Consider the following 24,093-nt stretch of genomic DNA (forward strand, 5'->3'; position numbering starts at 1 on the left):
ATCTATTACTTGCTTTCGCATGCATAGTAAAGCCATATAACCATGGATTGTTCCATCTGGTATATAGTTCCATGTATCGTTATTGCTGGTATGACAAACTGTCATCTAATACAAGGAATCTGTAGGTGGCATGCTAGCATGGTTGGGAATCAGTAGCACGGTTGGGAATGTCACTCCACAGGCACCGTTCACTTTGTCACCATGACTCAGTATGGTCAGAGGGCATGACAGGGTTTTTCCTGCTCTGACTCAGAGTGCAGTAATCCTGCAAAAGATCGATAGAGGATTGATAAAAGTTCGATGCATGTTTACCGAAACACTGACTAACAGCAGGGGAGTGGTTGCTTTTAATTGCAGTTTTTTTTGCTGGGTTGTTACTGTTGGGCTTTGATGGTACATTGCACTTTTGTTGAGCTTTCCTAACTCATCTCAAGAACCGTGTCTGACCTACAGAGACTAGCGCTGATTACTCCAGTGAGACAGTGTCTTCATCTACCCTGATTTTGCCCCTGGCATGTTGTCTTGCGCTGAGATGTGCTTTCTTTTCAGTCCTTGCACGCTGAGGTAACGTCTGTTTGCAAATGATTTTCTTGACAGGTTATGCATGTCCAGATTGTGTGACTTAATTGTGTTGCCTGTGTATTACCTCAAGGTAAACGTGTGGGTGTTGATTTACTCAATTTGCATGTGTAATCAGCGATAGCACATCAGGCTGTGCGGTCGCCCCTTGTTTCGTTTCTGCCTAAGGAGAAGTCTGGTCCAGAGAAAATTCATTTCTGACTCTGTGGAAGTCAGTGAGCTCAAACTGCAGTCTTATTGGCAAGGCAGCTGGGTTTCTCAGGTTTCATAATTAATAGTTGTAGCTGAGCAACACCTATCAGCGGTTTAGTGCCTGTGCATTTGATTCTGCACCTGCAGCGTTACGTCTCTTGGTGAAAGCGAGCAAATTGGAAGCATGGAAATACCTTTGACCGTCTGGATCAACATCCCAGTAAAAGTTAGACTCTTGAAGTACTATGTGATTATAATGCCTTTTTTTGTTACTTCTGCGCTAATTGTATTATCTGGGACTGTAAGCCCTTGAGACTTTCAGGTCTGTTCCAACTGTTTCTGAACTATTAAAAAATGCAAAATATTACATAATACTCATAAATGTGTACTTAAGATATTTTTGTAAATGAGTTTTTTAACTGAGAGGAAACACAACTTATAATGTCTTCTCTCGTCTTTTCTTGTTTCAGGGACAGCTGCAGGCTGGGCAGGACTGAGAGCCTCCTCCACTTTAACTGTTCTAGGACGCTGCTGGGGAGACAAGATGGGTCAGCCTAGAGAAATCTCTTGCCCTCGTTCCTAATCCCCTCTCCCTCCCACTTCCCCCCTCCCACCCACCCCACCCTTTCTCCCTCTTTCCCTCAATTTCCCACCCCCCACCCCAAAATTTGCCCTCTACCTTTTCCTCACCCTCCCTTTCCTCCATAGGCCACGGAATCACAGTCCACGAATAAGAGTGGAATATTAACATTCTGTGTGTAGCCCAGGCCAATCAAATGGTGCCAAGCGATGCCAAACCAAACAAAAGAAGAAATTAGAAATTGAATTGGTAAAGCCACACTAAAAAAAAACCCTTGTAGCGAGAACTGGAAAGCACTTTATGGAAAAGCGTTACAGTGACCTCCTCTCTCGAGCTTCTGGGCATGGCAGGATGAGTGCCCGCACACGATGATGATGGCAAAAAAGCAAGATGTTAGAGTTCCCATATACAACCTGGTTGTGGTGGGTTTGTCGGGGACGGAGAAAGAGAAGGGGCAGTGCGGGGTGGGCAAGTCCTGCCTGTGCAACCGCTTCGTCCGGCCCAGCGCCGATGACTTCTACCTGGACCACACTTCTGTGCTAAGTACCAGCGACTTTGGGGGCCGGGTGGTCAACAACGACCACTTCCTCTTCTGGGGCGAGGTCGGGAGGCAACTGGAGGAAGGGCCAGAGTGCCGCATGCACGTGGTGGAGCAAACGGAGTTCATCGATGACCAGACCTTCCAGCCACACCGCAGCACTGCCCTGCAGCCCTACATCAAGAGGGCGGCTGCCACCAAGCTGGCCTCTGCTGAGAAGCTCATGTACTTTTGCACGGATCAGCTGGGCTTGGAGCAGGACTTTGAGCAGAAGCAGATGCCAGAGGGAAAGCTGCAGGTTGACGGCTTTCTGCTGTGCGTGGACGTGAGCAGGGGCATGAATCGCAATTTTGACGACCAGATGAAGTTCGTCTCCAATCTGTACACCCAGCTGGGCAAGACCAAGAAGCCTGTGGTTATGGTCCTCACCAAGTGCGATGAGGGCGTGGAACGCTACATCAAGGACTCGCATACCTTTGCCCTGGCCAAGAAGAACCTGCAGGTCGTGGAGACATCAGCACGCTCCAACGTTAATGTGGACCTGGCTTTCCTCACTCTGGTGCAGCTCATCGACAAGAGCCGGGGAAAGCCCAAGATCATCCCCTACTTCGAAGCACTGAAGCAGCAGAGCCAGCAGATCGCTGCAGCAAAAGACCGCTACGAGTGGCTGATTAGCCGGATCGTGAAGAACCACAACGAGACGTGGCTAAACATCAGCCGGCGAATGAACACCTCCTCGGAGTACAAGGACTACGTCTTCCTGGAGGGCACGATAAAGGCCAAGAAGCTGTTCCAGCAGCACGTGTTCCGCCTCAAACAGGAGCACATCGAGAGGCGGCGCAAGATGTACCTGAGTGCTCTCCCGCAGGCCCTGAACTCCTTGGTGCCTGACCTGGATGAGATCGATCACCTGAGCTGGTCAGGGGTGCAGAAGGTGATGGAGACGAAGCGCGACTACTCGCACTGGTTCGTGGTGCTGGAGGACACTCCCTGGGAGGACACACCCCACATCGACAACATGGAGGACGAGCGTATCCCGTCAGACCTGTTGGAGACGCCGGCTGCGGAGACGGTCTTTGAGGCACACCTGGACCACCTGCGCAATGAGCGTAAGCGGGCAGAGATGCGGCAGGAGTTCAAAGCTAAGCTGATCTCCTCACCCTTTGTCACGGCAGGCAAGCCCTGGGAGGAAGCACGCAGCTTCATCATGAACGAGGAATTCTACCAGTGGCTGGAGGAGCCGGAGTACCTGGACATTTACAATCGGCACCAGAAGGAGATCATCGACCATGCCAAGGAGGACTTCCAGGAGCTGTTGCTGGAGTACTCCGAGCTCTTCTATGAGCTAGAAGTGGATGCCAAGCCAAGCAAGGAGAAGATGGGTGCCATTCAGGAGGCGCTCGGGGACGAGCCGAGGTTCAAAGCCCTGCAGAAGCTCCAGGCAGAGAGAGACGCTCTGGTGCTGAAGCACATCCACTTTGTCTACCACCCCACCAAGGAGACCTGTCCCAGCAGCCTGCTGTGTGTAGACAGCAAGATCGAGCAGCTCCTTGCCTCACGCTTCCCCACCCGCTACCCATCTGTTGACAGCAAGTCCCAGTTTGGCGAGGTCAAGGCTGACAGGATCAACCTGGTGATCCTTGGTAAGGACGGCCTAGCCAGAGAGTTAGCTAATGAGATCAGGGCGCTCTGCACCAACGATGACCGGTACGTGCTGGACGGGAAGATGTATGAACTGGCGCTGCGGCCCATCGAGGGCAATGTACGCCTGCCGGTCAACTCCTTCCACACCGCCACCTTCACCCCTCATGGTTGCCTGTGTCTTTACAACTCTAAGGAGTCCTTGTCTTATGTGGTGGAGAGTATTGAGAGGCTGCGTGAGTCCACACTGGGTCGAAGGGACAACCACCTAGCTCAGCTTCCCATGTCCCTTCTCTTAGTCACCAAGAGGGGCGTGGGGTCATTGGGTGACATTGGGGGGGAGACAGCTATCAGCCTGATTGCACAGGGGCAGCAGGTTGCTGGAAAGCTGCAGTGTAGTTTTTTGGACCCAGCCTCCCCTGGCATGGGCTACGGGCGTAATGTGAATGAGAAACAGATCAACCAAGTCCTGAAGGGCTTGCTGGATTCCAGGAGGAATTTGAGCCTTGGGAGCAGCTCCCCACCCCTGCCCCCTCTGCCCCCGAGCATCAGAGACTTGCACCAACAGCAGAGCCCGGAGGCAGACCTGCGAATCGTCATGTGCCTGATGTGCGGGGACCCCTATGACATAGACCAGCTCCTCTCCCCTTTCCTGCAACCCCAGCACTGCCGGCCCACATCCAGCTCGGCCAGCGGCACCTCAGTGCTACTGGAGCTGCAGGTGGGAGGCCACCGGCAGTGTATTGAGCTCTCCCTGCTCTCCTACCACTCGTCCTTCTCTTTGCGCAAGAGCCGGCTGGTGCACGGCTACATCGGTGTGTACTCGGCCCGCCGCAAGGCCTCGCTGGAGACTTTGTGCGCCTTCTTATGCGAGGTGCAGGACATCATCCCGGTGCAGCTGCTGGCGGTGGGGGAGAGCCAGGCGGAGCTGATGGACTGCGAAGCAGCCAGGGAGCAACTTGTCCAGGGGGAGGAGCTCGCGCACGAGATCGAGGGCCGCTTCAACACTGTGGTGTGCGGGCCCGGCGGGGTGGTGGGTGGCCTGCACCGGGTGGACCTCCTTCAGCCCTTCCTCAAGGAGGTGGTGGAGAAGCGCACCATAGTGGAGGCCACACACATGTACGACAACGTGGCTGAGGCCTGCAGCACCAACGAGAGCGTCCACTCACCCCGCTGTGGCTCGCCCAGTCCGGTCACAGCGCTGTTCGACTCTGAGGACGATGTGGAGGCCTCGCCGTCCTACCCCTCCCTGCGGGACGACGGCACCCTCAGCTTGCACAGCAGCTTCAAGCTGCCCGACCTGGAGTCCAGCGACACTTTCTCCCTCATCTCTGAGATGAGCTCCTTTGAGAGCAAGCTCAACAACAAGATCCCACCGCAGGTGCGTCCCAAGCCCACCGTCACCTTCGACATCCGAAAGGTCAACCTCCCTTATATGGACCCAGCAGGTAACCGCCGTTCGCTGCCCCCGCCTGGGCTCTGGTCAAGTGGGGATGGGGGCTACGATCCCTCTGACTATGCTGAGCCCATGGACGCAGTGTCCAAGCCCCGCCCCACCGACGAGGAGAACATCTACTCTGTGCCACATGACAGCACGCAGGGCAAGATCATCACCATCCGCAACGCCAACAAGACGCACTCCAATGGCGGAGGCAATGGCTCTGACAGTGAGGCTGACAGCAGCTCACTGGAGCGCCGGCGGAAGCTGTCCGCGGCTGGGGTGAAGCCCAGGCTGTACCGTGACCGATCCAAGCGCCTGGGCAAGTTTAGCAGCTTCCGCACCAGCTTCTCCATCGGCAGTGATGACGAGCTGGGGGGCCCACCCAAGGCCAAGGAGGACGAGGGGGGAGCGCACAAAGGTGACAACTCCCTCACCGAGGAGGGCGAGGACTCCAAGAGGAGGAACATCCTGAAGAGCCTGCGCCGAAATACCAAGGTACACCTAAGGTCCCCCTCACACCTCTCTTATTACCAATTCCAGTTAGTGCCTTTTCAAGTTGAGTCATACCTGCAAGAAAAGGATACTAATTAATCCCTAAGCAGCACACTTTACAAACAAACAGGGCAGGTTGTATCTGTACCTTGAAATAATATATTTCACATAATGTGTACATACTCTACACTCACACTTTTTTCACATCACATATTGTAGTACAGATGGCAAGATACTGTCAGCAGCTTGTTACGTTTTCTGTGTGTAGCTGCCTTTGTGCTGCCTTTGCAAAAGGATTAATAGTGAGGTGCTAACCCTCACTGTTGCTCCTTTTTTCCATGCTCTGTTGATGATAGTCTGTATGCCTCAGCTTTTTGCAGTGAAATAAAAAGGTTTCATGGGCCACCCCCACTAATCTAAAGGGTTCTCATCTGAAGGGTTTAAGTCCCGCTGTGAGAGATACAATACAATTTATATGGGAATCAACATTAAAAAATGATCTTCTTTACACAGATTTCAAAAGGCAAGCAATTGAACGTGAAAGTATCAAGTAATTTATTGATACAGATCTCATTTGAGAATGGAATTAAGTGGATTTTGAAATGTTTTCCTCATTCCTTGGATTTTGTCTTATCGTAGGGTTTTTTTTTCCTTCTTTGCTCTGAGTGTCAGCCCTCCCATTAATACATTACAATGCAAACTCCTCTTATTCATGCAGTTAAATAATTTCCAATTATTTCTTCCTTATGTTTTCAGTCAGTGACACTGCTACAAAGTCCTACTCTGTACAGCTTGTCTCTCTTTATGCAAGAGGGATGAAGGCATTGTGTGACTTACTTCTGGTGCTGTCACTCCACTGACATGCAAAAAAAAGATTGGAAGTGGTTAAATGTGTGAGCATATAAATGTGTGAGTATAATACCTGTAATGTAAATGGCCGATGGCTCTGCCATTAAACAAGTTTTATGCAGCTTTGGAGGCGAGGAGTGTGTCAGAAACTGCTGTTTGTTTGAAAAGGTCTACAGTGGAAAACATTGACAATACATCAAAGAATAGAAGCCTCTCTTGAAGAATTATATAAAAATTTAAGAAAGAAAAATGCAGAATGGCGCCTCAGGTCCAGCTCTCTTGCGGTGTTCCTTCAAACAGGAAGGTCCTTGAACTTGAACATGTGCTTCTGTGCAGTGACCAATTCGATGGAACTCATGTTTATAACAGCTAACAAATGATAGGCAGTCGAACAAGGACTGCACATGTACTGTTGAATTTGTTGTGGTGTTTTACTCAAAAGTGTGTCGTGGGGATGGGGGCTACGAGAATGAGTGTTTGTGCACACACATATAATATAGAACAATCTCGCACTGGTTAAAATTCTCCTTTTCTTTCTAAACATGTTTTTTTTGGCAGGGAAAAAACATTTAAAATAATTGAAATTTTAAAAAACAATTCTGAGGCCTTCATCTACAGAAAAGACCTAGACAGTGGAGCAATTTTGGTTTCAAAGGGTGAATATTCCAAGTTTATATGACACATAAAAAACAGCTATCAAAATGCATGAGCACACCTTGTCATAATGTCTCCAGGGGCTCCTACACAATTGATTTACTCTGTCAGTTTATCAGCCAGTCTCATAAAATTGATATCATAACAATGCTCATAATATCACTCGCCCAGAAAAAAAGTATTGATTCATAGCTGCCTATGTGTAGTACAGAGAGAGACAGAGCAAGCTGAAAGTGCTTAATAGCTAGAAAGTGTTTCAAATGTTTGTGTGTGAAAGTGATCCTTTTCATTTGGAAATTTCACCTGTATTTTTAATAATAAAGGGGTGCAGGTAATACATATTACACCCCTGGTCAGATAAGCAGTCGTTACTGTGGCACAAAGTTGTGTTTGTTTCCTTCTGAGCCAAGATCAGGCAAGTGATTGGACAGGGCTTCTAGAACCTGTGGTAAAATGAGAAGGCAGGACCCCACTGCTTACATTGCTAACAGTGCGGCTGTGCTGGTTCGTAAGGGCAGCTAGTAGGGTGATTGTAAAACTGATTGTAAAAATAGTGTTTGTGTATGTACCCGTAATCACACCCCCATTTGCTTTCAAACATTTTGTTGAAACCTACGTTTTGTCACCTGTGTTGGCACAACACCCAAGTGCGAAGAAAAGAGAGCGTTTAATTATTTGCTACTACACAAAACCATGTCCATAAAGGTTGCATATGGACAAATGTTCATGTTCAGAGGGCTTAAAAACACAGGCAGGGCTGCTAATATCCCCCTGGTCTCCAGCAGGCTTTATAGATCTCTTAATTCACTATCATTATGAACTGTTTTTACCAAAGGTGTCAAAGAGCATTGGCCTCTCCCTGTATGGAGGAAGACAAGAACTCCTATCTGTTTAACCCCCCCCCCCCCCCCACCACCACCACCACCACCACCACCACCACAAACTGAAACTTCATAGTGACTGCACTAAGCCCCCCCAAAAAATGCCAGGGAGTTCACCGAGGCGAAGCCTGAAGTGTTCTTTCTGCTTCACAGCGTTTCTGAATCTCCTCCTCCGACAAGTGGAATATTTTGAATTCCTGCGTCACATATTTACGTTCTAACACTCCCATTAATATTGCACTGAGGCGGAGACAGGGGGAGTTGGGGGTCTGGTTTCTTTTTATGCATGTTCTAGAAAAGACATAATTTTTTTGTAACTTTCTTTGAACGAATGTGAATATGTCTAGGTCTGTTATTTGGCTGTAGGTTGAAGTAAATAGAGAAAAATCTGACAAAGGTTGTACATAGGCTGAGGCTAAGAAAAAGAGAGGCTTGCAGTAAGACAAGGAGTTTATGTCCTCAGTATAAGTGGCAGGGCTCAGATGGAGGCTATGTTGGTTTAGCAGCAGTGCCAGGGTCAGACTCCCCAGAGTCATCATTACCCAGACTAGCACGGTGGCATACTGTATGTTTGCAACACCACTATTTCTGTCAGAGAAGTTTCCCTGGAATTACAACTTGGCACCTAATTGTCAAAACCTTAATTGGATGGGCAGAAAGAAGTACAAGGGGAAAGAGACATAAAATTGGGAAAAAAGGGCCAATGAACCAGACTTAATGGGAGAGGGGTAGGAGGAGAATCTGAAAGGGAGCTGGCAGTGAGGGGAATGAGAACACGGCTTTTTGCTGAAGAGTGTCATGCAACTTCTCTCCCTGTCAGTGTTTTTCAAGTTGTCTCTAGCCATCCGTGGTGTTCTGTGGCATAGCTGGGTAGTGAAGAAGGGGTTGCTGGGAGCTTCTATTCTCCAAATAGAGCCAGAAGAAGAAGGGGTCGAGGGGGGGAGGGTATGGGTTTTGATAGTCTTTGCTACTAATTACCTAAATTAAATGTATCCTAGAAAAAAGGAACACCGCAGCCATTATCATTAGATTTCAAGATATAGAATTACAAGATATATGCCTGTTCTATGCAATGACTTAAAGATATGAAGGCATAGACTCCGGGGAGGGAGAGTGGACGTGATGAACAGAGAGAAAGATAGGGATGAGTGAGAGGCTGAGGGAAGGTTGATACCGAGAGAAATTGGCCGTTAAATTCAACTCAGGATATCTGTTAACCCCAACGACATGGAGACTCACAAACAGGATGGGAAGAGGTGTGTGTGTCTGTGTGTGTGTCTGTGTGTCTGTGTATGTGTCTGTGTGTCTGTGTGTGTGTGGACAGGTACTCCAAGGATGTGGAAAACCATGGCAGAACCACAGAAATAAATACTGTATCTGTTTCTGACATTTCCTCTTGAACCAGATAGCAAAGGGCTGTGCTGATATTAGTAATGGAAAAGCACCTTATTTTGCCTTGCCTCCCCTCGTAGAAACCGAGGCCGAAGCCGCGGCACTCCATATCCAAGCCGATGGAGAGCAACTACTTTGGCGTCCCCCTGGTCAACGTGGTGTCCCCTGACCGCCCCATCCCACTCTTCATCGACAAGTGCATCCGCTACATTGAGGCTACAGGTAGGCGGCCAGGCTTTCCGTCCCTCTGTCTGTCTGACTGTGTCCACACCTGCATGACAATATGGCACAGTGGGGCATGCTCGGCAGGAAGTGGGTGTGGCCGAGGTATGCTGAGGAAATGTAGCACGGGAGTTCTGTTCTGTTTCTCCACTGCCTGATTGTTCTGGGGGGAAGTCAAAGTGTGACCTCTTTCTGAGACCCAGGCGGTGTTTGAAGAAGGACTGGAAGCACAGTGGCTGTGTAGCCTTTTAAGAGGCGGTGACCCCGCTTTCCCTTTCCTCTCTGTCTGCCTCTCTCTCGCTTACTTCCTCTTCCTTCATTTTTCTGTCTGTCTTCACATTTTCAGCTTCCTGTAGTGGCCAGGACAGCGCAGTCCTCCATAGACCCAGGCCCAGCTCTTATCTTGGCATGCTACTTAGCTGTTGCACTTAAATGTTGGCTTTTTTGGAGAGGATTTATACTAGGGTGTTATTATTATTACCATAGCACTTACGGTCTATTATTAGTGTGGGACTGCTTATTGTTACACTGTGTGATGAACTGGCACATGTTCAAATGAGGTCTGTCACTCTCTGTACTGCTGTGCGCTTTTGACCTTAAGTCACTTTGGATAAAAGTGTGCCAGGTGAGTAGATGCAGGGTAGTTTGGGAGCAGGTGTCATCCTGACTGCATAGTCTGCAGTTCCAGGTTAGCCTGTCGTCGTTTCTGCATCCTCAACAGTTTAGCACCGTTGCGGACAGGGAGGGGCCACTGCCCGGTGCAGAACACAGACAAATACGAATAGGAGGACAGCTGCCCTTTTTTATGCTTGTCTCCAGTTCAGTGTGAAGCTTTTTTCTGTTTGTCTGTGGCAGTGGAGTTTGTCACAGAACCCAGCTCCCGCGTGTGTCGCCACATAGATTTTACCATGAAATGCTGAGTTTATGGTTATTATGAGGCGGTCTTTTATCCTTTGTGATTATTGTTATTGCTTCTTTTCGAGGCCGAGTGAACTTGGGCTCGGCATCTTTGCAGCGCTCTGTTACAGTGGCGATTATGGTTATTGTGATCGCTGTGATTGTGAGTATTGTTTATGGAATGCCTGTGTGTGCGCTAGAATGCTTTGTGGAGGGATAGAATGGCTAGTGGAGTGGATGGCCCTGCCAAGATCTCTGGATCTCCTCCTGGGAGCAGGCATTCTGCGGTTATCAGATAGGAGCGGCTTCAAGCTGTTTCCTGCCGACGATGTGCGGCGCAGACTCTGGGCTGGGGGGAGCGGCGGCGGCGTCGGCAGGGCCCGGGCCAAAGAGGAGCCGGCAACCCGCGCGCGAGTGTCGCGGCTTTTCACACCCCGCCATTTCCTAAGGCCACGCCCAGGACGCAGAGTGGGCCTTTGTGCTCCTAGCCACGCGAGAGATGGCTGGGTGGATAGCACTCCCTTAGTCTGCTCGGAGTTTGTCGGAGGAAATGTTCTTTGTTTTTTTTTTTCAGAGTTCAGGTGGCCAGCGGTTTCAAGGTTTCTAAGATAGTGTTTGTCTGTGTGCGTGTGTGCGTGTTTGCATTTGCATGCATGCATTCATGCGCTTGTGAGTGTCGTGTCTCGTGGACTGCATTTGTAATTTTTCCTTTTCTTTATTACTGTGCCTTCTAGAATGGCTGGGCTGATGAAGACAGCTTCTCATTCATGGATGACAGTGTAGCTCGTCAGCTCCTCTGTATACCTTTATCAGGGGAAACGCTGCGACATGTTCTCTGCCAGTCCCCTGCACTCATGCACCAGGTCCAGACCTGACCGTGTAAAACTGCCGTCAGGTCCTGGAATGAAGATTAATCCTGAGATTAGAGCAAATAGATTGTGTCCTGGGCTAAGAACATGCCCTCAAAGACATCAGAGCAGCCTTGCTGGTGACACATTGGGCTTGTTTGCCAACTCCTCCCCTGTTTTACATGTCTTGTCTAGAAAACATTGCCAGCATCTCTCTCTCTCTGTCTCTCTATCTCATAATCATTTGCTTCTCTTTTTGTGTCTTAGAATTTCTTCCACAGTAACTCAGTTTCTATTTACTGCCCCTATGTGTTCACTATCTCGCAGGCCGTCTCCCTCTCATCTCTCCCGATCTTCCTGATCTGTTGTTCCCCCTCTCCCTCCTCTTCTGCATGTTGCACTTGTCTCTATGGAGAGCCGGCAGGACGCCCAGCGCCTTGCAGTATTTATTTATTTATTTTTTTGCTTGATGGCTGCCTCATCGAGATCGATATCAGAGCAGGAAATTAGAACAATCTTTCAGGCTGAGCGCATTTCTCCACATTTCTCTTGCCGAGGAAAGAGTCACACAAACAAGCCGTGGAAACAGCCCACAGATACACCACCGCCCCTCTCGTGGGGCGATTCAAACTCACAAAACTGTATTAGTCTAATGAAACACGTGTGTCTGTCCTTAAGTGCCATACAATTACGTCTAGCTTTTACTGCAGTCTTAACATGAAATATAGCCTGTGGCAGAAGGAAAAAAACTTTGTTATTCCAGTGCTTCATAACAGGTGCTAGTTCAGATGTAACATATAGATTTGGCATTATTTTACCAAAAAAGTAGGTCGCAATGACCTGCCAGTTATGTCAGGTAGATCAATAATGTTGCATGATAGAATTTGTCAGTTATAATTTTTGCATTGCAGATTTCCCTTGTGCTTAATGGGCTGTTTCAGGCAGTATCCATCGCAGTGCAGTGAACCGTATCATCCTGAATTGTGCTAAATTAACCAGTGTCATTCTCTGTGTATTACCTCAGTCCTTTTTTGTTGTTACACATAGTGATTAACTTAAGCCGTACACAGGCTGGCACCCTCAGAGCCAACCTCTGCCTTCTCCATCCTCTCAGCTTTTTCGGGTGTTAGAAAGGTAAACTGCGATGTGCTAAGATGTAAAAACATCAGAGATATTATTACAGCTCCACATTTTTTTTCCACCCGTCTTTCCTCTCAGAAAAGTAACGCATGTAGGCTATAGCTTATCTAAGAATGTCACTCATCCTGTTTCTGCCTCTCTTCCTGTCTTTCTCTCCCCTCTGCACCACTCCTCTCTTCCTCTCAATGTGCTCCTTTGTGTCATCCATTTTTAGTCTGACTGCCACCATTTGTCTGTTTTTTTTTTCCTTTTTTCTTCTGTAGATTTTTTTTTTTTTTTTAGCACATGCAGACATATGATACTATTAATGTGGGGACACAGCTGGCTGAAAAGCCGCTGTGAGTGAAATGCAGGAGGGGTGACTGAACGTGGCCTCCGAGGCTGATGGCCATCACACCATTCTAACAGCTGTCAGCATACATGAGCCGATGTGGTTCGAATGAGTGGGAGGCTCCCAGTTGTAGTGCGCTGCTCAAGGGGTGCGCATGCACACATGCATGTACAGTATTAGGGGTGTATACCTCTGCCTTAACAATGCCATATATTGATGCAGTACAATATTGATACCCAAGTAACGATATGTCAGAATATACCTAAGAGCTCACATCAATACAATACCATACGATTTGATACGATACAAATAGATTCAAGATTACCTTAAGCTTTTTCTGTGCTTTTAAAGGTTTGTAGTGTATCTAAGCACTAGATCATTATATGCCATTGAAATACAATTCAGTAATCAAAGATAGCTAGGATTGTCACAAACATTGTAATTTTAACCAGATAGCTGTATTAATATAAATGAAACTATAAAAGAAATCAATGGTATGGTATTTACATTACATTACATTTACAGTACAAATGGATGTATCATTACATCCCGTGTGTGTGCGCCTGTTCATTAATATGGGAATATCGCTTAACCCTTCATATCCTGACATGCTTTGGCTGCTAGAGTTTCATAGAATCCAGTGGAGCCTAAGATGAAGAAAGGAGTAAATGGATGTAGCATTCCTCTGCACCGTTGGTTCATCCCCTGTAATGGTGTATGGGGTGGATATGTAATGGTGTCTACTGTCTTGAGTAGATTTGTAAAGGTGCGTGGAGTATATTTATGACCAAAATGGGGGTTTTTCACGTAAGGAAATGGCAGAGGCAGAGATTTGGGACAGGGACACAGGTGCATGATGTGGTTGGAGCAAAGGGGAATGTGTGTTTGCCATACAGAGAGTGGGTTTAGGTGATTCCAGCCCCGCCCTGTTTCCCTATAATCCTCTCATGTGTTTTTGCATCTTCGATCTTAACTTCTAACCTGCATCTCGCATCTTGTGCATTCACTGGTTCAAATGCAGCTGTGTCACGCCGAGGCAGCCCTGAAATCACCCAAGCCATTTCCAGCCCTTGCAATGGTTTCTGTTAAATAAGAACAATGGCTGGGAGAGGGCCGTGATAGGCATTTTTTCCTCGACTCGACGGACCAATAGAAAGCTGTTGTGTCGATGTTGCCAGAATGGGGATGTGTGTAGATGGGCGGGCTTAATTCACATTTGAGTGCCACCACGTCTAAGGGCTTGGGAAATCCACATGTGTAAGTCCTGCCTGCCCCAGAGCATTACCCACATCCTCAGGGGAGTGAAGGTTTAAGCCTGCTGGAAATCGTTCAGCCAGATCTTGATGCATTGACGGCATGCTCGGGTCAAGAAGGCAATGCCAGCCCCCTCCCTCCGCCCTCCCCTCTCTGCTCCGAGGTGTATAAAAGCTTTTGTGGATAATTGATCGCCAGAAAAGAGGATCGATGTGGTCTGCCTCGACAGCAGGACTCATTTCCTGCGGACGGCGCGCTGTCTCTCTCATCTTTGACGCTCTGCTGCCACAATACATGCCGTCACAGGGGAGAGGCGCGCGAGTGAACACATCCTCAGATTTGGGGGTTTGGAGAGGTTTGAGTGAGTGAAGCAGTCATTCCACAGTTAGATAACCAGTGCTCAGTCTTGAGCAGGGATGTTGATTCATTGGTAATATCCATCAATCAGGTCTGAATCACTGTAGTAGATCCCGGTGGATAAACAGGCACTGGAAATGCAATGAAGCTCCTTTAAAATCAGTATCAATATTCATGCCAATTCAGATGAAACATGTCGCAGTTTTTGACCATTTACCTTAAAGACCTAACCTTTTTTACCTTCTTTTACCTTCTTTTATTTTTACCTACGTCATGTTTTGTTTCACAGAGGTAGTGTTATACATATAGTTTTTCCATTCTAAAGAAGTGTCTAATATGTCTCTCACTCCCCGCCCCCTTTCTTCTTCTCTCTCTGCCTGCAGGGATGAACACAGAGGGTATCTACAGGGTGAGCGGAAACAAGGCGGAGATGGAGAGCATGCAGAGGCAGTTTGATCAGGGTGAGTCCCGCACAGGGGTTACTCCAGGTCACTGACCCACACCTGCCCCGGTATCAGCTGCACGTCCTGCCATCCAGCCAGTCACCTGCTGCGTATTCCCCCACTTTCAATGGCCTGCAGTTACAGCGCTCCCTCACTCGACCCAGGAGATGCGTTTGCAGTCGTAATCACCCACATAAATCCCCGGCTCTGTCTTCACCAACAGACATACTTCTTAAAGGGTCTGTACCCCTGTCCGTATTTATTTTGATTGCTGTTGCTAAATGTCTCCACCCCTGTCCGCTGGTGCCCAGCAGCCCAATAGAGGAAAATGGTTGGGGGAGGGGGGGGTGCAGGTAATTACCTCCAAATAGGTCTGGTAATGAAGCATGCTCTTCTCTCTGGTGGGAGGAAGAACACAATGTAGACGAGGTAATGAGACCTGAAGTTCTGTGTCAGATCAGTAAAGGCCCAGGACCAGGAGACTGTGCGATTACAGGAAATGCAGCACACCACACGTATATATCGAGGTACACACACCACACACTCGCACAGAGATACAAACATAAGCACTCGCCTAGAGGTTCTCACACACACACACACTCACACACACACGCACACACACACACCACACACTCACACAGAGATACAAACAAGAGCACTCACCTAGAGGTTCTCACACACACTCACACACACGCACACACACACACACACACACACACACACACTCTCACACATTCACACACACACACTCTCACACGTGCACGCAGTAGTGGCTGTTACGAGCACACTCCTGACCGGCGCAGAGTTGAATGAATGTGATTGTTTTCCTCAAACAATCAGCTGCTCTCAGGGTTCACCTCACATCCAGGTACCTTTGATTCGTAATGATGGAGAAGAATTGGGAGGGAAAGTTTTAATTACATTTAGCCTTATTTTTCACAAAGTCTAATCACATTGTTCCTTCTAATTGAAAAGGAGACTGCCAGCACAGGAGAATGCCCTCCTCATTACACTTGGTTTATAGTTGTAACCAGACACCACTTGTGATTTCTCTCTTCTCTTTCTCTCTCTTTCTCTCTCTCTCTCTCTCCCTCTCTCTTTCTTTCCTTTTCTCTCCCTCCCCCTCTCCCTCTCACTGCTTTACGTCCCACCTCTCTAAGGTGATTCTAGGTGCTGGAATTTGCTGAATGTTGAATGTGGCTCATGGAATACATGATCCGCATCAATAATATATGAGGGCACAGCAAACGCCCAGTGCTGCCTCCGAGATACTGCACATTCGTGCAACAAAGACAACTGCATAATTAAAGCCACATTTAATATTCCTAATTAGGCTCTGCTGCGTTTATTTATAGCAGACTCCGGTGTGAGGTGTTCCTACGGCGAGAGGCATCACGTTTTGTGTATTGTGCCCTTTCGTGGCGCTCCTCCCAGCTCCTCCCAGCTCCTCCCAGCTCCTCCCTGCTTTGTGTTTGTGTCAGTGAGCCGTTGATTTACAAGATGGCAGTAAAAGCAATTAGTGAACATGTGTCCGTACCTGTCGACTCTGTCTCGGGTATGAGCCCTGTGGTAATGATGGGGTGACAGGAGCACGGGCAGCAGCAGCGCTCTAATTATGATGGGGGATGGCAGGGGGAGGGGAGCAGGCCCTCCTAATATGCTGTAGACAGACGTTGATGCTGATGATGCGTGCTTTGTGTGTGTGTGTGTCTGTGTGTCTGTGTGTGTGTGTGTGTGTGGGGGGGGAGTTGTATATGTTTGTGTCTGTGCATGTGTGCGTATACGTGGTGCCAGTAACAGGGTGTCTGTCTGTCACTCTGCAGATCACGGTCTGGACCTGGTGGAGAAGGACTTCACTGTGAACACGGTGGCAGGCGCCATGAAGAGCTTCTTCTCTGAGCTGCCAGAGCCGCTGGTGCCCTACAGCATGCAGACTGAGCTGGTGGAGGCATACAGTAAGGGACGGCAGGGGGGTGTGCTGTGGGTCTGCAGGGGGAGGCCGGAGTAAGGGATGAGGATGAGGGATGAAGGGGAGAGGAGAGCATTTGAGGGAGAGGGGAAGAGTGGTCTACAGGGGAAAAAAGGGGTTTGGAGGGGTAAGAAGAGTGTGGGTAGAGAGGGCTGTGGAAGAACAGAGGGGTGTGGATGTGGAAGGGGACAGGAGGCCACTAGAGAGAAGAGTGTGTAGGGTGAGGGGGAGAGAGAGGAGCACAGAGTAAAGGCAGAGGCTTGTGTGAGAGTGTGGGTATGTTTTAGGGAAAGAGAAAGAAGGGCATTTTTGGAGGGAGAGAAACAAAGGGGTGTGCTTGGAAGCAGAGGAGGAGAGTGGCGTCTTTGGAGGAAGAGGTGAGGACAGAACAGAAGGCGGAAGGTAAGGGTTTCAGGTTGAACCGACAGAAGGTATTCACTTGCAAAAGAGAATGACGGTCAATTCCAGGGCAAAGACTGAATAGTGATGCTATGCTGTAAGCTCAGACAAATGTGAAATCAGTCCTACCCACAAGGCCATGTTTGCCACTCAGGGGCTTGTGGGTAACAGCCAGCGCAGCGGTCGCCTGCGGTCAACGGCCACGAGCAGCGCTGACCTTTTGTGCCAGCCGAGGAGGTCCCCACTGTTGCAGGCCAGGCAGTGGGCAGCAGGGCGGAGTCAGGGCATTGTTTGCCTCTGTGACTCATCAGACTGAAAGCTCTGCCTGACGTGAGGCTGTCATTAGTGGGTTTATGAGGAAGCGGCGCTGGTTTGTGCTGCGCCGCGAGCCTGATCCAGGATGAACCTCGCTTTCCTCGCCTGCACTCTGCAGGGGTGATATCAGCGCCTGTGACTCAGGAGGTGGCCATTTGGGTCATGTGACTTTGAGTAAGGCTGTCAAAGGGGAGGGGGAGGGGGGCATGAAGCCTGTGTGACTCACTGCTGGCACTGTGCGCAGCGTGTGTGTCCTTATGCCGGTCTGCGTGCAGCTGCCTGTAAGAGTCGGCGAGGCTGGGGGGAATTTCCTGAAGCAGGACATTTCTCCTGCCTGCCTCTCTTGTCTTGCACACGGGCTAGAACAAGGAACACTGGACTGACGTTCAGCATGGAGGATGCGGAGCATGTGGTTTTCAGTCAGTCGTTTTTACAACAGAGCATCTATGTGCCACACTTTCTCAATGCCCTTGCATACTGCAGCCCTGCCTGTCAGTGCCATTGGAGCCCCCCTCCCCATCCTGTGCTGCATGCTTACCCTCTGCCTCCCCCTAGTGGCCATCGAGGACCCCTGCGATGCGCGGGTGTGCCTGTGGGTCTCACTCTCCTCCCCCTCGTCTCCACAGAGATCAACGACAGGGAGCAGAAGATGCACGCCATGAAGGAGATCCTTTGGAAGTTCCCGCGTGAGAACTACGACGTCTTCAAATACGTCATCAGCCACCTCAACAGGTGAGTCCGGCCCACAGGGCCACCAGAACACCTTTCCAAAAGCACCCTCCAGAGAAGCCTTTCACAGCCTCCCCAGTCAGAGTGGAGGGTAGTGTAGCAGTATGGTTTATCTTTTTTACAGATAGGCTACAGGCTACATCTGAACATAAGGATAGTCACATATGGTCATAAGTGTTCTAGTTGACCGGATTTGGTTACATTTGCCATACAGCAGATGCTCCATAACATTAACAGTGCTTTCAGAGAGGATGTCACTGCTGTAGGGCATTCCAGCAGTGTCTCACCAGTGATTTTAGCCTGTAGTATTGCATGTGTGAGTCTCATACATGAACCTCGTCCATCTCACCATTGTTTGTTACGAGATAATTCATACCATTGATTGATGAGCTTTATTTGCATTACCGTAACATACAGGCCTACCAAAGCACTGCTATTAAAGTCTACTTAAGAATAATAAACAACACAAGTCATTCTCTATGTGTAAATAAAATGAAATGAAATAACACAATAAATAAAGTCAATATGTAATCTTTGTTTCTGTCATGTCCTCCTTTTTCTCTTTTTTCTCTTTCCTTTTCATTCCCTCTATAATAATCTTTCTCTTTCTTAACCACTGTCTCTTTTTCCCTTTATCTCTCCCTCTCCATCTCTCCTTCCCTTGCTCTCTACCTTTTCATTCTCCCTGTCTCCCAACTTTTTCCCTCCCTTTCACCATCCCTCTGTCTCTATCTCCCTCTCTCCCTCCCAGGGTGAGTCAGATGAACCGCATTAACCTGATGACCAGTGAGAACCTGTCCATCTGCTTCTGGCCCACGCTCATGCGGCCGGACTTCACCACCATGGACGCGCTGACCGCCACCCGCACCTACCAGACAATCATCGAGACCTTCATCCAGCAGTGCACGTTCTTCTTCTACAATCAGCCCCTGGTGGACACGCCCAGTGGCCCGGCCGGCCTCCCCGCCTCCCCCACCACCATGTCCGGAGGCTCCACCCTCCCCTGCTACAGCCAGCCTGCGCCGGCGCCCACGCCCCCGCCCCTTCCGGCCTCGCACTTCAGCCCCCCGCAGCAGTCCCCACCCCACTCCCCGCCCCCCACGCCCCAGTCCCCCCTGCAGTCTCTCCTGCCGCCCTTGCACCCCCACCACGCGGCGGCCGAGCAGCAGACGCTGTGAGAGGGAGGGAGGGAGGGAGGGAGGGAGAGAGAGAGAGAGAGAGGGAGGGATGATTCATGCCATTATGCTGGACCTCACTCACTTGTGTATAATTGCGAGCATACACACACACACGTGCACACACACACACACATACACACACACACAGTAAAATCAGGCAGCCAAGGAAGTGAGGGATAAAGGAGAAAAATCTGAGCCACTTAAAAAGATGACCTGCCACTCATGATCTCCCACTCTCATTTTTTCTGTTTCTCCTTTCTTTTTATTTCTACTGTTCACCTGCCTCAGAAAGGAGGCTTACAAACTCTCATGCACACCCTGACATATGCACACATGTACACACACACATGAACACACTCACACTCATGCACAAATGCTGAGAAACAACGGAGACATACTATGACATACGGACCTTTTCACCACTCCGTGTTCAGAAGGCTCTCCCTCCTCTTCCGGCCCCTAGCCCAGCCAAAGCTTGCACGGTCCTTGGTGGGAACGTGGGGGTTAAAAAGGAGGAATCCCTCTTCCTTGGGACAGCAGTGTGGGTGTCGGGTTTCAGGGCCACACCCAAGGGATCAAGCACTGAAACGTGAGTGCAGAGGAGAGTGCTGAGTGGCTACGCCTTGATGGGAGGCGGGGCTGGAGAAACGCCGCTTTTGAAACCACCAAACATCTAACTCCACCCTTCAGATTGTCACTACCCCCTTGGCCCTCAGCCTGTCTCACACTTGCCCAGCGCCCGCAGAGGGAGGCGGACATCAGTTACCTGCGCAGGGATGGACTGGAGTTTGGTGTGTCCTGCCGGGAAGGATGAGGAAGCCATCATGGTGGTGGTGATGATGATGATGGTGGTTATGATGATGATGGCTGGATTGTTGAGGACACACTGAAACTCTGGCCACTCCCACCCCTTCGCCAGACCTGGAAATAAACTCTGAAGCATTTCTAAACACCACCCTCCTCTACAAAAAAAAAACAAATCTAATAAGTGGACCTGGTTTTAAAGGTGTCAGGATGTCACATTTTTCTGAAGGATCCCTCAGCTGTCTCTCCAGTCCACTTGCACCCAGCTGGAAGACTCTACTTCCCAGGGTTCCGTTGTGTTTCTCCTCTCCCCTGCTGGAGGTAGCCATGGTTTCCTCCCCGCCACTCCACACCCCGCTCCCTCTAGTTTTGTTGCTTTGGACCAATAGGAACTGTGGATCATTGAACCCTTTCCCTCAGGGTGGGGTGTTAAGCAGCTGAATCCAGAGACTTGTCAAGGACATGTGAATGATGGCACGGGATGCCCTGCCCCTCAGAGCACCACACACTGATTCTCTGAGGTTTAACTTTTTTGGGGTGGGGGGTGGGCAGGGGTGGATTTCTGGGAGGCACTTTTACTGGGCACAAAACACAATGCAAATGCTCTTAGAAAAGACCATCTTGTTATCGCAACAGCCAAACTCTGTCATCATTCCCCTCCCCTAGGACTCAAGTAATCGTGTGTCAGTCCCTTAATCCCTGTGTTTTCCGCGCACTAACCTTGAGCACTATGAATGGCTGTGTGGAGTTGTGTGCATTGCGACTGTGAGCAGAAGGGCCAGTGAAGACATGCAGTAGTTGACCCTAGCTGACGGCTGAACGTTGGAGCTGTAGGGAAATCCGTTCATAAGCAGTAAGTTCCAGACTCTTGCCACGCCCCCTCAAGACTGCACCAATTGGAAACAGCAGACCAGTCAGGATTTAGTCACATGGCTTCAGCTTGTAGGATTCAGTTAGGCATGTGATCATGAGTGCTCTGCATGGGATTACCTCTGTCAAAGCACAGTCCCGGAGGGTTGGTGGGTCTGAAATAGTGGAAGGAGACTTCAGAAAGCGATCTGATTGCTTCTTAGCGGCAGGCCGTTGACAGTAATCAGAATGAATGCCTGAGAAGAGTAAAGAGAGAGGCCACGTATTGGTGGTGCACTCAGAACGACATCCTGCATATGCATGGGCATTAACAGGTGTCCTTTGATGTTTGTGAATTTATTATAAATTGTGGGCATGAAGTTCCCTGTGCTGGAGAAAGTATCGATTAGTCTGGTCTGACGATCTAGGTTGAGTATATTTCAGGGGAGTGAGGCCAGGGGGACAGAAAGAAGACAGATAATGTAAGCTGGATGAGAAGATTTTGTGTAGTGATGCGGAAGTATAGTATCTTGAACCTCTTTGTGGAGGAAGCAGCCGTGTTCTTTTATGAATGAAATCACCTTGCTGTCCCTGGAAAACATTGTGGTTGAAATCAGTGTGTCTGGTAGCTCTGCACCCTTTTGGGCTTCATGGCACCTCCCTCCTATCACTAGTTTTATGTTTTAGGTCTTGCACTTCTGCCATTAACCAGCAGGGGTGATGTTGAGATGGTTCTGTGTTCTGTTGAATGGACTTTGGGAAAGAGTTAGAACAGTTGAGTGGGGCTGGCCCGTGAGAGAATCACGTTGAGCCTGTCAGAATGCTTAGCTCCATCAGGCACAGTGCAGACAACCATTTCAGATTGTGCTTGGGGTCGTTGTGGGCATTCCTAGCTAATGTCTCTTGACCCTCCCTTTCTGCATGGATAGTCTTGACAGAAACTCCCTCACAATCCTCTGCAGCTTCTTGCCAAACCTGCTTCAGGAAAACAGGCCTTTTAGGAGTGAAATGGTGTCTCTGGAGGTTCCCTTTTCTGTTCACTAGTTGTGTGATGTGAATTCGTAAATTATTAGGTAATAATGCCATTAAATGTTATGACTGTTCACTGACTTAGCACAGAGAAAGAAGCCCACAAAGCTGCCCCTCTGGACTGGATAAAAGCCTTCACACACATTTTAGTATTCCCATGCTCTTCCATTCAAACAAGAAATTTCATTTGACTAGAAGTAGAGTTCCATCCTAAATATCTGCATTTTTCAAATTCAGATACTAATTTCATCATTTAATGTTTTGCATGTCAAACCCCAGCATAATATATTGAAATGTAGATCTGAGAATTGCTAGGAAACCAAGAGGGACAGCAGTAAGGGATGGTGATTGAGCTTCTTTGCCTCACATCTGGTGGCCTCCAGGAGGCCTTGTCTTTCAGGGGGTCCCTTTTAATGGCTGTGCATCAAGCTTGGTGACGTCTGAGATGGTGACTACCAGAGGGCGTGTCATCAGGAAGGGAGCTCACCCTGGCCTTTCCCTAGGCTAGATGCGCTGACCCACGCAGTGTCACCTGGTTGCCGTAGAGACTATTACGTGGGTGTGACACAGAGATGGTGGTGACGCAGAGATGCCTCCTGCTCTCTGTGACCGCACTGCATAGCCACCTTGAGGCCACGCCACTAGCTGGCATCAGTGTAAGGATTCAAAGGCTCTGGTCCAACCAGCAGAGAGAGTGATGAGGAGCCCTGCCAGGAAATCAATTTGACATCGATTGACGCAGTGACCCGGCCCCAGATTGGGCCGAGACGGGGGGGGGGGGGCACTACAAAGGGACGTGCCCATGTTTGATCTTAAAAGCAACAATTAAAAATTAACCTTACCGCTTAAAACGGGCTGGCATCAGACCGTCAGTTGGGTGCCCTCTGCATTAACCGAAAAGAAAGTGGCTTGGAATGTCAGCCAGTCACGCTTGATTTGTTGGAACACACTGGAGAAGCATTTCTCCTGCCCTCCCTTGCTTAGTGTAAAGCGATTGGTGTTTATGAACAGAACGGCCCATTTCACACCATTCCCGGCACCCCTCTGTTCAAATAGGCTATATTGTGTCTCCCTCCCCTTCAAAACCGATGCTCATGTGCAACTGCACTGTGTGGTAGAGCGAGGGAAGGTGCTGTTGCCATCTACAGGGGAATGTGTGCACTGCAATTTGGGAGGCAAATGAGAATGAGATGGGCACCTCTAGGCAAAGGTTGCTTCATAAATCTGATCTCAGGCGCACCTGACCGTGTTATTTACTTAGAGAAAGAATGTACTCAGTCAGTTCAGAGGCTTGATGAACCATGCACAACCAATCACAGCCATTAGGACGGGCGTCGCGGGTCCTGGCAGTAGAGGGCTGGGGAGAGGGTGGCCCCAGAGAGCAGTGCCTCAGCATTTTTTTAAGCTGATACTGCATGTAGGTGTGCAAGGAGGTGCTAGTGTGTATGTGAGCAAGTCAGACTGGTGGGTGACTTCCCTGGGGCTGCAGCCACACTTGTGCTTTAGGGCCATTTGACAGCACCCTCTATCTACCCTCTACCTGAGGCACATAGTTATTTACCACAGCAAACCCAAAGAATATTTAACCTTACAGTTGTGACCAATGGATCTAATGTTGCCCGACAACTGAAAAAACCTCACCTGGATTCTGGTGCAGGGCTCTGGGAGGGGTGGCTGTGGTGGTGGTTGATACCATGCAGATTGGGGTGAAGACTGGGGCTCATGAGGTCAGGGGCAGGTTCCTGTGACCCAACCACAACATAACTGCATTTCCTGAGATTACACCAGACAAAGTAAGAACGTACTGACCAGTAGCACGACTGCAGTAATTTGCACTGTGGTGTTTAGAGGCACTTAACCACGAAAGAACCTGAGCCTAGGGCAGGGTCATGTGAAATGGTGACGGTTTGTCTGACTCAGCCAGTGAAGCAGTCATTTCTCATGGCTCTGTGGTACAGCCAACCACCTGGCCACTGATTGGTGCACATGTAATATGAAAATAAGAAGCTGCGGTTGTGGGTTGTGGAGAAGGAGCACAAAAGCAGCACCCCCTGGTCTCCTGATTGGATGGCCCTGAATACAGGACATGC

The 24,093-nt window shown here is 49.2% G+C and overlaps 1 protein-coding gene across 1 annotated transcript; it reads left to right on the forward strand.

Annotated features, from left to right (window-relative positions):
• The first annotated feature begins 1,440 nt into the window (after positions 1-1,440).
• On the forward strand, positions 1,441-19,466 carry LOC118774079 (rho GTPase-activating protein 35-like). The gene is made up of 6 exons (XM_036523196.1): positions 1,441-5,466; positions 9,320-9,461; positions 14,672-14,749; positions 16,555-16,686; positions 18,041-18,146; positions 18,895-19,466. Exons 1-6 carry the CDS (start codon positions 1,720-1,722, stop codon positions 19,319-19,321), a joined length of 4,632 nt encoding a protein of 1,543 aa, XP_036379089.1. The 5' UTR covers positions 1,441-1,719; the 3' UTR covers positions 19,322-19,466.
• The last annotated feature ends 4,627 nt before the right edge of the window (positions 19,467-24,093 follow it).

Source organism: Megalops cyprinoides, chromosome 3 (genome assembly GCF_013368585.1).
Source record: "Megalops cyprinoides isolate fMegCyp1 chromosome 3, fMegCyp1.pri, whole genome shotgun sequence".
Lineage (NCBI taxonomy): Eukaryota > Metazoa > Chordata > Actinopteri > Elopiformes > Megalopidae > Megalops > Megalops cyprinoides.